Genomic DNA, 15,655 nt, shown 5'->3' with positions numbered 1-15,655 from the left:
GTACTTGGTGGGCTTGATAAAACATGAAGTGTAGGACCCTATTTTAAGTTTCTGATTCGGCAGGTGTGGTATAATGTTTGGAAATTTGCAGTTGTAAGAAATTCCCAAGTCTCAGGGGAGAGTTAGGGAGAAAACAGCAGAGGAAGCTTTGATACAAATTAAAGGGACACAGTGGACCTACATGGAGAGTGTGGACACACAACTCAGAAACCCAGCAGCTGAATGCCTCCGCACAAGCTTTGGAGAATGAAATGAGACCAGACTGCAGCAGCCCAAGCCGCTGGTGATAAAGCTGCAGGAAGAACCCTGGAGCGAGACAGTATGTCTGCCAAACTAGGGGAGAAAAAAGGGGGACACTTTTCTCTATCCTCAATTAATGCAATGGCATTCTGTAACAAGCCAAAAGAGAGTGGGTGCCATTTTTGACATAAGTAACAGCTGTGCCAGCTTGGAGTGGAGACTCCTGAGTCTGGCGAGTAGAACTGACAGGGGGCTGGGTGCCTGTGACTGTAGGAGGCTTGTATGCCATGACTGTGAAAACACTGAGGCTGTGTGGCAGGGCTCAGAGTGTGGCTGGGACTTTAAGCAGTCACTGTGGGAGGCTCCACATGCTCAGGGCTCACTGGTTCCCTGGTGACAGAAATTGCTGGGGAATCTGTGCTTACACTGAGGACTGAACAGATCCTCTATGTGGTCCTTGTGGCAGCATGGATGCATACTATACCCATTAAGGCTAGGGCCCAGGCACTGGTCTTTGAGGAGAGGGGGTGAGCTGAGTTTATCCCAACAGGTCAAACAAACCCCCCTCTCTGATTAAATAAACAAAGAGATTTACCACATCCAACCTGAATGTCACCTTAGACACTCCCTTCACCGTGGAGTACTGAACAGAGCTCCCTGGCCATACCTACCACACACCTCTAAGTATTCACCACTAAAAAAGTAGACACTCCACTAATTAACAGAGGCATGGTCCAAAGATAAAAGCTGTCACAGTGAAAAAACAAAGAAGAAATCAATGAGTATCTCCACAAATGCTGAATAATAAATGCACCAATTCAAGAAACAAGAATAAAGAACTCAATATAATGCCCCCAAAAGAAAACAACACTTCAAATACCGGACTGTGAAGATGAAGAGATTGAAGAAATGCCAGAAATGGAATTCAAAAAATTGACTGTAGGATTACTTAGAAGTAATCAGAAGCAAATGTATGAACTAATGAAATCCATCCATGACGTGAAAGAAATTTTCTCCCACGAAGTTGAGATCTTATAGAGAAATCAAAATGAAATCTTGGAAATGAAGAATTGGATCAACAAATGAAAAATGCAGTGGAAAGCCTTAACAACAGAATCAGTGAAGCAGAAGAAAGAATATTCAACTTATAAGACAAAGCACAGGAAATTATACAGTCAGACCAAACACAAGTTGGGAATCTACAAGATACTATCAAACGACCCAACATATGGGTACTAGGAGTTCCTGAAGGCATGGAAAGAGAGAAAAGATTAGAAGGCCTTTTCAGTGAAACAATAACAAAATTTCCCCAATTTGGAGAAAGAAAGGACCATCCAGGTACAGGAAACAAACAGAACTCCTAACAGACATGATCAGAAAAGATCTTCGCCATTGTAGTCAAACTCTCCACAGTAAAACATAAAGAGAAGATTCTAAAATGTGCATGAGAGAAATGCCAGATTACTTTCAGAGGATACCCAATTAGTCTCACAGCAGACTATTTTCATCTGAAACCCTACAGGCTAGGAGAGAATGACAAGATATAGTCAAAGTCTTAAGAGAAAAGAACTGTCAACCCAGAATACTGTACCCTACAAAGTGCTCATAGATGAATGAAGGTGAAATAAAGACCTTCCATAACAAACAGAAATTGAAAGAATTTACCACCCATACAGCCTTGCAAAAGATACTTAAGAATGTGCTACACACAAAAACAGATAAACACAGTCATCACTTTGAAAGAAAATTAAGGCAAAAAATCTCCCAGTAAATGTTCAGGAAAAGTAAAAAACATGAATATTTATGGAAAAGTAAAAAAAGGAATATTTATGGAAAAATAGCAGGGCAAAGTCATAATTTATCAATAGTCATATTGAATGTAAACGGCCACAACTCTCCAGTTAAAAGACACAGACTTGTCTCTCTCTGCCTGTCAAAAAAAAAAAAAGACACAGACTGGCTGAATGGGTTAAAAACAAAACCCATCTATTTGCTGCCTACAAGAAACATATCTCACCAACAAAGATGCACACAGACTGAAAGTGAAAAAATGGAAAAAGATATTCATGCTAACAGAAACCAAAAAAGAGCTGGTGTAGCTACTCTAATATCAGACAGAATACACTTTAACACAAAAACTGGGAAAACAGACAAAGAAGGGCACTATGTAATGATTAAGGGATCAATTCAACAGGAAAATATAAGTATTATAAATGTATATGCACCTAACTGCACGGCACCTGGCTATTGAAAAGAAATGTTAATGGATCTAATGGGAGACATAGACTCCAATACAATAATAATGGGGGAGTTCAATATGCCACTTTCAGCAATGGACAAATCAAGCAGACAGAAAACCAGCAAGAGAACAGCAGAGTTAATCTACACTATAGAACAAATGAACCTAAGAGATATCTACAGAACTTTCAATTCTACAGCCACAGAATACACATTCTTCTCACCACTACAAGGAACTTTCTCTAGGATTGACCATATGGTAGGCCATAAAGCAACTCTAAACAAATTAAAAAATAAATAAATAAATAAAATCAAAATCATACCATGTATCTTCTTGGACTACAATGGTATTAAGCTGGAAATCAGCAACTCAGGAATCTCTAGAACATATGCAGACACATGAAGACTGAACAACATATTCCTGAATGAACAGTGGGTCATTGAAGAAATAAAAAAAATTCTGGAAACAAATGATGATGATACAACATATCAAAACTTAAGGGTACAGTGAAATCTGTGTTAAGAGGAAAGCTTATAGCAATTGGTGCCTACATCAAGAAATTGCAAAGGCACCAAATAAATGAGCTATCAAGGTAAATCAAAGAAATAGGGAAAAAAAAAAAAAAAACCAGCAAACCAAATGCAAAATTAGTAGAAAAAAAGAAATAATTAAAATTAGAGAATAAACAAAATCATAATGACAACAAAAAAATACAAAAGACCAGCAAAACAAAGAGCTGTTTTTTTGAAAATAATACACAAAATTGACATCTCACTGGCCCAACTAACCAAAAAAAGGAGAAGACCCAAATTAATAAGAGATGAAAAGGGAAATGTAACAAACAGACACCACAGAAATAAAAAGAATCAACAGAAAATACGACAAAGAGGCTGGCGCCGTGGCTCAACAGGCTAATCCTCTGCCTAGCGGTGCCGGCACACCGGGTTCTAGTCCCGGTCGGGGCGCCGGATTCTGTCCCGGTAGCCCCTCTTCCAGGCCAGCTTTCTGCTGTGGCCCGGGAGTGCAGTGGAGGATGGCCCAAGTGCTTGGGCCCTGCAGCCCATGGGAGACCAGGATAGGCACCTGGCTCCTGCCTTTGGATCAGCGCAGTGTGCCAGCCGCAGCAGCCATTGGAGGGTGAACCAACGGCCAAAGGAAGACCTCTCTCTCTCTCTCTCTCTCACTGTCCACTCTGCCTGTCAAAAAAAAAAAAAGAAAAAAAGAAAAGAAAATACGACAAAGAGCTGTATGCCAACAAACTGGGAAACCTAGAAAACACGGATAAATTCCTGGACTCATACAACCCACTTAAATTGAGCCAAGAAGACACAGAAAACCTAAACAGACCCATAACCAAGATAGAAATTGAATCAATAATAAGGACACTCCCAACAAACAATAGACCAGGACTGAATGGCTTCACTGCTGAATTCTATCAGACATTTAAAGAACAAACTCCAGTTCTTCTCAAGTTACTCAAAACAATTTAAAGGGAATCCCCCCAAATTCTTTCTATGAAGCCAGCATCACCTTAATTCCTAAACCCAAAAAAGATGCAACAGAGAAAGAAAATTACAGACCAATTTCTCTGATGAACCTAGACACAAAACTCCTCAACAAAATTCTAGCCAATCAAATTCAACAACACATCAGAAAGATCATTCACAGGGACCAAGTGGGATTTATTCCTGGTATACAAGGATAGCTCAACATTCACAAATCAATCAATGTGATACATCACATTAACAAACTGAGAAACAAAATCATGATTATCTCAATAGATGCAAAGAAAGAATTTGATAAAATACAACACCTTTTCATTATGAAAACTCTAAGCAAATCAGGTACAGAAGGAACATTCCTCAACACAATCAAGACAATCTATGACAAACCCATGGCCCGTGTCCTATTAAATGGGGAAAAGCTGGAAGCATTCCCACTGAGATCTGGAACCAGACAACGATGTCCACTGTCACCACAGATATTCAATATAGTCCTGGAAGTTTTAGCCAGAACCATCAGGCAAGAAAAAGAAATCAAAGGGACACAAATTGGGAAGGAGGAAGTCAAACTATCCCTATTTGAAGATGACATAATTCTATATATAGGGAATACAAAAGGCTCCACTAGTAGAATATTGGAACTCATAGAAGAGCTTGGTAAAGTAGCAGGATACAAAATCAATACACAAAAATCAATAGCCTTTGTACACAAAGACAATTCCACGGCTGAGAAAGAACTTCTAAGATCAATCTGATTCACAATAGCTACCAAAAAAACCCAAATACCTTGGAATAAATTTAACCAAGGATGTAAAAAATCTCTACAATGAGAATTACATAACATTAAAGAAAAATACGGGACCAGTGCTGTGGTGTAGCAGGTTAAAGCCGCCACTTGCAGTGCTGGCATCCCATATGGGTGCTGGTTCAAAACCCGGCTGCTCCACTTCGATCCAGCTCTCTGCTACAGCCTGGGAAAGCAGTAGAAGATGGCCCAAGTCCTTAGGCCCCTGCACCCAAGTGGGAGACCCAAAAAAAAGCTCCTGGCTCATGGCTTCGGATCAGCACAGCTCTGGCTGTTGTGGCCATCTGGGGAGTGAACCAGCAGATGGAAGACCTCTCTTTCTCTCTGCCTTTCCTTCTCTCTCGGTGTTAACTCTGACTTTCAAATAAATAAATAAATAAATAAATCTTTAAAAAAAATGTATGAATCTGGAAAACATCATACTTAGTGAAAAAAGCCAGTCTCAAAGGGACAAATACTATATGTTCTCCCTGGCTCGTATAACTAATAGAGCACCTAAAAGGCAATCTGTAAAAGTGAAATTGACATTTTGAGAATCAATGACTTGAACAGCCCTTATCTTGATGGTTGAGGAAGTTTTTTTTTTTTTTCATACTATTTGCTGAACTCTTTACATAACATAGAGTTAAACATATGTGTATAAAGTCAAGTGAAAACAGATTTCAGTAAAAAAGAGTGGGAGTAAGAGAGCGAGGAGGAAGAGGAGTGGGAAATAGGTGAGAGGATGGGCACGGTGTGAAGAATTACCATGTTCATAAAGTTGTAATTAAGAAGTGCTTGAAGTTTGTAACTGTAAACCTGGATAGTTCTGCATACATTCCTAAGGACTTACTTCTAAGGGTACAGTTTAAAAACTTGCCATAGGACCCCTAAATCCCCTTAAGCTGGGTGGTAAAAATACCACCTTAAGTGTTTAAGCATATGGACAGGATTAAGTCTCTGGTAATAATAATAGATAGAATTAAAAAGGAGTGAATGCTCCATCAAGGGTAGCAGTCCACACTGCAGACTCATAGAATGACAATTAATTTAAGTAGCACTCTGACCTTAGAATCAGCCCTTTAAGCATGCTGGTCTGGCTGAAAAGCCCAAGAGAGCATTTCAGGCATGGAAAGCCAAGACACTGTGGCAAAAAATGTCCTACTTGAAGGACCTCAGTGCGTGAGACCCCAGTGGAAAGAAATAACAAGAGGTACTTTACTCTGAAGGGAATAGAGAACTTCCACTTTACTTATGGCCTTGTCTAAATACTGACAGAGATTGTGGCTTCAAAAGGCTTTCAGAGCCTAGGCAGCTCATGTCAAGAGCCTCAGGTGATCACTGATGTCATACATCAGAGTGTTAATTGTTCCATTAACAACAGAATTCACTATGCACTAACTTCTCATGTAGGACCTCTGTCCTCAAAGAACTGTATTATAATTATGTCTAAGTGCTCGCAAAAGATGTATCATTCTTGGGTGCTTCATGAAAGTTAATTAAGTTTCTAAGAAAAAAAAAAAAAGAAAACAAGTGAAATTAACGTCAAGATGCAATCACTTTGTTTTTTGTTTTTTTTAAGATGCAATCACTTTGAATAGCCCTTGTCTGGACTGTTGAGGAACAGTTTTTGTTCATTTGTTTTTTAGGATTTTTTTCATGTAATTTGTTGAACTCTTAATATAGAGATAGTCTTCTGTGTATAAAGCTAATTAAGAATGAATCTTAGTGGAGAATGGTACTGGGAATGGGACAGGGAAGAAGAGGAGGGGTGGAAGAGCAGGTATGGTGGGAAGAATCACTATATTCCTGAAGTTGTGCCTATGAAATGCATGAAGTTTGTATTCCTTAAATAAAAGGTTTCTTTGGGAAGAAAATAAAAAATAAATAAAAATTTTTTAAAAAGTTCCCAGGAGATGCTTATACTGCTTATTTGGGAACACAATTTGAGAGCCGCTGCAATATTACACAGCTATATGAGTTAGAATTCTGTCTTGACTGGCTGGTGCCATGGCTCACGAGGCTAATCCTCCGCCTGCAGCACCGGTACACTGGGTTCTAGTCCTGGTCGGGGTGCCGGTCCTGTCCCGGTTAGTCCTCTTCCAGTCCAGCTCTCTGCTGTGGCCCAGGAGTGCAGTGGAGGATGGCCCAAGTCTTTGGGCCCTGCACCCGCATGAGAGACCAGGAGAAGCACCTGGCTCCTGGCTTCGGATCAGCACAGTGCGCCAGCTGCAGCGGCCATTGGGGGGTGAACCAACGGAAAAGGAAGACTTTTCTCTCTGTCTCTCTCTCTATCTACTCTGCCTGTCCAAAAAAAAAAAAAAAATCTGTCTTGAGTACAAAGAGTTTATAATTGAGTTTTGGCAGCTCACCTCAAAAAACTGAGAATCACAGAAATTTCAACCCAGTGCCATCAAAACCTTGAAAAGTCAAGTTCCCTCAAATACAGCTGATAGTATTCAGAATATTAAAAATCTCAATGGGACACAATTAGGTAAAATAGTAAGAGCCCAAGAATAGTAAATAATCCTATTTACTATTAATTCAAAAGGGAAATAAACCTTATCATTGCCAAAATAGTCACAAAACACTATTTAAAACTGCAAAAGCTGGAAACTATGCAAATGTCAAACAACTGGAGAATAATCATATAAACTATAATATACTGAGTTAACAGAATATAACCTGACCATAAAAATAAGTGATTCCTTCATGCATTCATATCCATATACATGTACATATGAAATAATGGAAATATTAAATAGAAAAAAATACAACATAAAATTCATCACAGTAAGCTTACTGATAAGAATTGGAAGTAAACCTCAATAGGTGTAATACTTATTTAAGGTGAATGGATGAGATATTTTAAACAAAACATTTTTATAAGATATTTTAAAGCAGTCAAAATACTTTATGAACCTTTTAATGTAGTTTCTGATCTACAGGTTATGGTGACCAGCTGATTCATCAAAAACTACTTTGGGAGGCTGGCATTGTGGTGCAGAAGGTTAAGCAGCCATCTACAATGCTGACATCCCATACAAATGCTGGTTCACTTCCCAGCTGCTCCACTTCCAATCCAGCTCCCTGCTAATGTGCCTGGGAAAGCAATAGTAAATGGCTCAAGCATTTGAGTACCTGTCACCCATGTGGGAGACCTATTGGAATTCAGGGCTCCTGGCTTTGGCCTGGTTCAGCCCTGGCCACTGTAGTCATTTGGGGAGCAAACCAACAGATAGAATATCTCTCTCTGTCCATCTTTCTCTGAAGTCTGACTCTCAAATAATATAAATAAATCTTTAAAAAGAGAAATTACTTCCAATATTTATGAATAGTTCAAAAAAATCAAAAGCAGGAAAGTAACTGAAAAAATCTACTTTATATTCCCAGATAGTATTTCTTAAAAACCATAATGTGAAAAAGGAAAACTTAATAGCATACTATATTAGGCAGAGTTGGCAAAAATCACTTGAACCAAAAATGTACAGGAAAGCAAATGCAGCAGAAATCCTAAGTCGGGGACATAACGAAGATGTAGAGTCTGATAATAATCTAAGAAAAATCTATGGGGAAAAATTAATCCAAACATTAAAGAAGAAAACTTGTTAGAAATACTGATTTTCAATTAAAATATATAACTTACTGTTTTGATTCATTGTGACAAACTTCCAAGGTTGGATCATTATAAATAAAAGCAGCTTCCAAATCATTGACCCTTACTCGGTATATTCTACACTGTTTACTGTTCAACTTGATTCTGTTCAAGTTTGTAACTGTAGGAAATATAGTCAGTTCCACAAATCCCTGTAAAGACAAAGAATATCTTCATTAGAAATATTGGTGTGTTTTAGAACATATCCTTCCTGTTAACCACTTTCAGCCATTTACAGGACTTCATATAGCATATAAGAGCAGGGACAGTACAGTATCATAATTAAACTCATGTGTTCTGGAGATAAGACTTGTAATTACATTCCAGCTCTACCACCTAGTATTGTATGGTATCAGGGTAGTTACTCTAGTACTCTGTGCCTCAGTTTCTTCTTACTCACAACCTTTTAGGCTTTTTAAGACACTTGAGCAATATACTACCCAGAAGAACACACTTAAAATCATAGCTGGAATCCAGCGTATGGGTAATAAATGTTTTTGATAGATTTTCTACTTTTTTATTTGTGTTCATACTATTCACATTATCCTCTAAGCCTATTCATTAATGTTTATGGAAGTCTCCAACATCCACTGAGTAAACAGGCAGATGGAAGAGTCTCTCTCTCTCTCTCTCCAGCCCCTGTAACTCTGCCTTTCAAATAAATCTTAAGAAAAAAAAAACAAAAAACAAAAAAACAAAAACAAGAAGTTCCAAATCTCTATCTCCATCCCACCATTTTTTAACTGCACATACATAGCCATTCACTGTTCAGCTCCATTTAATAGCTCAAAAGCACATGAAATATATCATTTTCTTTTCTTTTTTTTTTTGACAGGCAGAGTAGACAGTGAGAGAGAGACAAAAAGGTCTTCCTTTGCTATTGGTTTACCCCCCAATGGCCACTGCAGCCGGTGCACTGCACTGATCTGAAGCCAGGAGCCAGGTGCTTCTCCTGGTCTCCCATGCGGGTGCAGGGCCCAGGGAGCTAGGCCATCTTCCACTGCACTCCTGGGCAACAGCAGAGAGCTGTACTGGAAGAGGACCAACTGGGACAGGACCGGTGCCCCGACTGGGACTAGAACCCGGTGTGCCAGTGCCACAGGCGGAGGATTAGCCTATTGAGCTGCGGCGCCAGCCAAAATGTATCATTTTCTAATCTAACCTACAAATCTTTTCCCCTAACCCCCCTCCTTCTCACTGCACTCATACACAGAAAATGAAATAACCATCTACCCAATCACTCAAATTGAACATATTAAGTGCTTCATAAATGTTTACTGAATGATACAGGAGAAAAACATTTAATTGAGAAAATTTAAATGAAAATTTATAAAGTACATAAAAAGAAATTTAGAAGTAGATGCTATACAAGAATACATATATACAGGCCATAAAGAATCATGATAGAGTTGACATAAAGTATTCTCAGATGCCAGGAGAAAGGGAATGAAGTACTACTCAAATGATCTAGAACAGGGTTTTTCAACTTTGGCACCACTGACATCTTGGGCTGGAATGTTTCTGTCATGGGGACTGTCCTGGACACTCCAAGATGTTTAGCAGTATCCCTGGCCTCTACAAGAAATACCAAGGACACCAAAGATGTGACAACCAAATATGTCTCCAAGTATGGCCAAGCCTACCCTTAAGGAGCAAAATCATTCCCAACTAAGAAAATATAGATTAACAGGTAAAATTATTTTGAATCCCTTGGACTTTCTTCTGAATCTTTCATTCTTTTACTGGGACCTTGTGTCATCCCTTAAGTCTTCTCTGCACTTCCAGTAAGTGAATACATGACTGTTAACTGAATTAACCAGCCCTTCAATGCTAGCTCTTTCCTCCCCTTTAGTATGCTCCAGCCAGTATTTCTGCCCCTACTCCCAATCCCCCACACACTTACGGAATCAAAAACACCCACTTCCTTTGACCGAAGTCCTTTTGTTTTTGTCTCCTTCCCTCTGCTTCTTTGCTTTCACTTTTCTTTAACCTACTATTCTGGCTCCTCTCCATCACCCCCACTGAACTTGTGTCCACCATGGTCATCAATGATCTTTATGAAAACCACCAACCTTTTGAGTTCTCATACTATTTTCTCTTTCTTCAGTGCTTGATAATACTGATACACCCTTCTACTTGAAATCTTTCTTCTATTGATACTCTCTCTTTTTAAAAAAATTTATTTTACTTATTTGAAAGGCAGTTAGAGAGAGAGATGATAGAGATAGAGAGATCTTTCATTCACTGGTTCACTTCCCAAATGGCTGCAATGGCCAGGACTGGGTCAGGCCTAAGCCAGGAACCAGGAGCTTCATCTGGGTCTCCCATGTGGGTGCATGGGCCCAAGTACTCCAGCCATCTTCCACTGCTTTCCCAGGCACATTAGCAGGGAGCTGGATCGGAAGCAGAGCAGCCAGGACTTGAACTGGTACCCCCAAGGGATGCCAGCACTGTAGGAAGTGGCTTAAACTGCTACATCACAACATCAGCCCCTCTTCCATTCTCTCTCTCTAAATACATATAAGGATTTAGTTTATTGAAAGGCAGAGTGACTGAGGAGACAGGAAAGACAGAGAAAGACATCTTCTATCCGCTGGCTCACTCCCCAAATGGCCTCAATGGCCAGGGCTAGACCAAGCTGAATCCAGGAGCTTGCAGCTCCAATTCAGGTCTCCCATGTGAGTGGAAGGGGCCCAAGAACTTGGGCCATCTTCTGCTGCTTTCCCAGACATATTAGCAGGGAACAGCATCGGAAGCGGAGCAGCCGGGACAGGACACAGTGCTCTGATATAGGATGCCATCATTGCAACCAGCAGCCTAACCCTGTGTGCCACAATGCCAGGCCCCCAATACATACTTTCTTATTTGACATGTTCTAGGCATTACAGTAATGACTGAAACACACAAAAAAACTCTTTTATTCTAAAACATAAAACAAACGAATAAATAAGGACAATTTCTAAAGAAATAATTAGTTATGAATAAAACAAAATATAACAATGTGACAGTGTTCAAGAGAGTCATTTAGATTGTGCAGACTCAGAGGGTAATGCTGGGACCGAAACCAGAATGATATGAAGACCTGGTTAGGGAAAGTGTTCCAGAGGTGGCAATAAGGACAAAAACAAGTACAGAATTTCTTGCTTCATAGCACACCAAGGATTCCTACTTCTGTCTTTTAGACCTCTCTTTCTCAGTCATCACTGTGCCATTTCCCCTTCTTCAATATCTGCATGTGTTCAACAGAATTTTATCACTGGTCTTGTGTTTCTTTTCTATTTATACAGTACCAAGAGATCACACCTGTCTCTGAAGCTTAACATATAAATCCATGTTCCCCTCCACGCACCTCTATCTTCACTCTGAACTACTTTTATCTACTCATTTGGAAAGTATTTATTTAACACTATTCTGGGTGGGGATAGTGGATCAAAGGAAACACAGAAAATCAGTGCTTTCATAAAGCTTACACAGTACGCAAGAAAACAAATAAAGAATGATCCCATAACAACAGTGTAACATCAATACATCCAAACACTACGTAATATCATGAAATCCAAAAATACTTCACCATAGTCCACCACATATTCCAGTCCTGGCCTATTCCTCTAATCTCTTCCCCTTTCTTCCAGTAATACAAGCCTTCTGAGTGATTCAAGACAGACTAACACATTTTTATCCCAAGGGAAACAATTAGTCTTATAGGATCAGTCATGTAGGGATAAAGAAAGCAAGCTAGATTTTAGAGAGTAACAGAGGAAACAATCATTTTAAAGTGCCTAGTCAAAAAAAAAAAAAAAAAAAAAAAAAAAAAAAAGGCTTCTCTGAACAAATGGCATCTCAACAATGATCTGAATGAAAAAACAGAAAGTCTTTCGGGCCGGTGCTGTGGCTCACTTGGTTAATCCTCCGCCTGCGGTGCCGGCATCCCATATGGGTGCTGGGTTCTAGTCCCGATTGCTCCTCTTCCATTCCAGCTCTCTGTTGTGGCCCGGGAGGGCAGTGGAGGATGGCCCAAGTGCTTGGGCTCCTGCACCCGCATGGGAGACCAGGAGGAAGCACCTGGCTCCTGGCTTCAGATTGGCTCAGCTCCAGCCATTGCGGCCATTTGGGGAGTGAACCAACGGAAGGAGGACCTTTCTCTCTCTCTCTCTCTCTCTCTCTCTCTCATTGTCTATAACTCTACCTGTCAAATAAAGAAAAAAAAAAAAAAAAAAAACCAGAAAGTCTTCTAGTTAAAGGAAGTCCAAGCCCAAAAATCTCGCAACAGGAATGAGTTTAAGTATGTTCAAGGAATAGCCAGAAGGCCAGTATGGCTAGTGAAGAGAAGAAAAGAGTAGAAGGCTCAAAGTGTAGTCCAAGGCTACATTTTTTAGGGCCCTGTGGGCCATGGTAAAAAATTTTGGATTTTAGTGTGATGTCTACCTGAATGTCTTGATAGATCTCAAAATCAAAATGTTAAAACCAAACAATCGTATACCTCAATTCTCTCAGCCTTAAAGGTAACATCACCTGTGTTTTAATTAGATCTCAAATGTTCTATCTAAAACCTCGTTAACAAAGCAATATCACTTAATCCAGGTCAACTAAGAATTAAAAAATGAAAGTGGAGGCTGGCACTGTGGCATAGCAGGTAAAGTCACCGTCTGCAGTGCCGGCATCCCATATGAGTGCTGGTTTGAGACCCAGCTGCTCCACTTCCAATCAGCGCTCTGCCACAGCCTGGGAAAGCAGTAGAGGATGGCCCATGTCCTTGGGCCCCTGCATCCGTGTGGGAGACCCAGAAGAGGCTCCTGGCTTCAGATCAGCCCAGCTCCGGCCAGTGCAGCAATTTGGGGAGTGAATCAGCAGATGGAAGATCTCTGTGGCCCTGCCTTTCAAATAAATAAATAAATCTTAAAAAAAAAGTGGCCTCTTATTAGCCAAATCAATTAGCGAATATACTAAACTTATTTGTGAGAAAAATCTCACTATGCACTTACTCATGTTTCATGCACAATTCTAAAAACATCTGGTTATACAGGCTTTCATATTCCACAACAAAGTTAAAGGAATAAAATTTTAATCAAGAAAAAGCAATAAAAGAAAGAGGAGACTTGAGGAAGAACAAGAATAATAGAAGGACCACAGCACTTGGAATTAGACACACCTGAATTCTTAGTCTTACTTATTCTTGAAACACAATTATCTGGAAGAATATTAGAGTTTCTACAAAGATTGGTTTCAGGACCCCCACGGATACCAAAAACTAGAGGCTCAAGTCTTTTACATAAAATGATGCATTATTCATATATAACCCATACATGTCCTTGTATATACTTTAAATCATTTAAACATGCAGTTATTACACAGAATGCAATGTAAATGGCGTCAACATAGCTGCTATACTGTATCGGTTAGGGAACAATGACAAAAAAAAGTCTGCATATTCAGTACAAAGGCAATTTTTCTTTTTAGAATGTTTCTGAGCAGTATTCGGTTGAATCCATAGATACGGCTGTACTGTAAGATGGACCTGTTACTCTTTACCAGCTGCTAAGAATAAACTTACCACAACGGATTTTCTCTGGAAGTTTATGTTGTTGATGCAGACGACCTGATGGGTTGTATATGGGGAAAAAAAAAAAAAAAAAAAAGAAGGATAGTTTCAATTATTAAACGAACAGCCTAACTGTGCCCAAGCGTAAGCAGGGACTATGTTCACTTTAAAACCTTACAAGGAGGGATTCTTGCTTGTCTTAAATCAAGCAACAGCCACAAAAATAAATTTACTTAAGAAAAAAAAGTTTAGAACTTTAAGAGCTGTCGCCCTACAAACACCATCTCCACCGCAGCGAGTGGAGTCTAGCTTTCCACCGACTCCCCGCCCACCAAGCTCAGTTTTAAGCAATCAAAAAATATAACGAAAACAAGAGCAAAAAGAGGGCAGATAAACAAATACTTATAATTTATACGGCCTTGGGCTTTCAAAGCCCTTGTCTCCTTTCTTCCTGTTCATTCTGGTGGGCTCTACACCAGTCGGCGGCATGAAGCGGGCCCGCGGAGCTGGACTTCCCGGCTTCGCTGGGGGCTGCGAGGCATTCCTGGTCCCGGGGACCCGGCACTTCCCAACCCCTCACGGTCCCCAAAGTCACGCCCCGCGGCCGGGGCACCGTGGCCGCCCAGACCCGGCCTCGCCGGATCGCCGCCGCCTCGAACGGCTCCTTAGCTCCGGCTCCGGCCGGCCAGCCGCCGCGGAACTTCAGTCACACGGAGGCTCTTCTCCGCAACTGCTCCAAGCGCCCATCCACCGCCATCTTGCCTGTCACCTCTGACCTCCGGCGTCACCGGAAGTGCAGCGGCGGCGGAGGCCGCAGCCCGGAAATCCGTCTGTGGGCGGGGCTTGCGCGACAGAACTATCGGATGTCAGTGCAGTCGCGTGTGCGCTCTATGAGTGGGATCTGTTAAAAGTCTACCACGCGGAGGAGATACCTAGTGGGGGAGGCAAGAGCAGGACGAGAGGGGACACGGAGTTTTAGAATAGAGCTGTAGCGCAAGCTTACTGAGGAAAATGGAGGACAAGGTTTGCGACGAGCCAGGTAGACGGGACCCCGGCGAGGGGCCGGCTGCTAACAGTGACTCTCCCCAACGGAGGGGCGTTCTGTGGAAACAGGTACGATAACCCCACTAGCTCAGCGATTTAAGCTGTAAAATGGGTGATTAGACCCCAGGCAGTCTGTCAAGCCTCCGAGTATCACACTAGCCTATTTTAAAAGTATTTCTATTTTAAAAGTATTTATTTATAGTGGACACTGTATAACTTTTTCTATCACAGCCACATCAATGCAGAAAAATTTATTGGAAGACAATTTTTTGAGGTCCTGTTTACATTTTCATGTGCATTAAAGTTGATAAATAGTTAAATCTAGATTGGTTAATTATAGGTTATCGGTTAACTTTTTTTTAAAAAAAAGATTTATTTACACAGAGAAGGAAAGGCAGAGGCAGAGAGAGAGAGAGGTCTTCTGTCCGCTGGTTCACTCCCCAACTGGCCACAACGGCCGGAGCTCCGCTGATCCGAAGCCAGGAGCCAGAAGCTTCTTCCAGGTCTCCCATGAGGGTGCAGGGACCCAAGGACTTGGGCCATCTTCCACTGCTTTCCCAGACCACAGCAGAGAGCTGGATCGGAAGTGGAGCAGCCAGCAATCGAACCGGTGCTCACTTGGGATGCCGCCACTGCAGGCAGCAGCTTTACC

At 40.9% G+C, this 15,655-nt stretch overlaps 1 protein-coding gene across 3 annotated transcripts in view; it reads right to left on the bottom strand.

Moving 5' to 3' along the window:
• TAF2 (TATA-box binding protein associated factor 2) overlaps positions 1-14,726 on the bottom strand; it is a 121,067-nt gene extending 106,341 nt beyond the window's left edge. For all 3 annotated transcript variants that reach the window (XR_009865697.1, XM_062188059.1, XM_062188060.1), the window contains exons 1-3: positions 14,366-14,726; positions 13,972-14,026; positions 8,412-8,572 (exon numbers count right to left, since the gene is read on the bottom strand). Coding sequence is in view for 2 of the 3 variants with exons in the window: in XM_062188059.1 (XP_062044043.1) it covers positions 8,412-8,572; positions 13,972-14,026; positions 14,366-14,448 (299 nt within the window). In the remaining variant the exon portion in view is untranslated. The remainder of the gene's footprint in view (positions 1-8,411; positions 8,573-13,971; positions 14,027-14,365) is intronic.
• Positions 14,727-15,655: the final 929 nt, after the last annotated feature.

The sequence above is a fragment of the Lepus europaeus genome, chromosome 4 (genome assembly GCF_033115175.1).
Source record: "Lepus europaeus isolate LE1 chromosome 4, mLepTim1.pri, whole genome shotgun sequence".
Lineage (NCBI taxonomy): Eukaryota > Metazoa > Chordata > Mammalia > Lagomorpha > Leporidae > Lepus > Lepus europaeus.
This window is presented reverse-complemented; position numbering and strand designations above follow the sequence as displayed.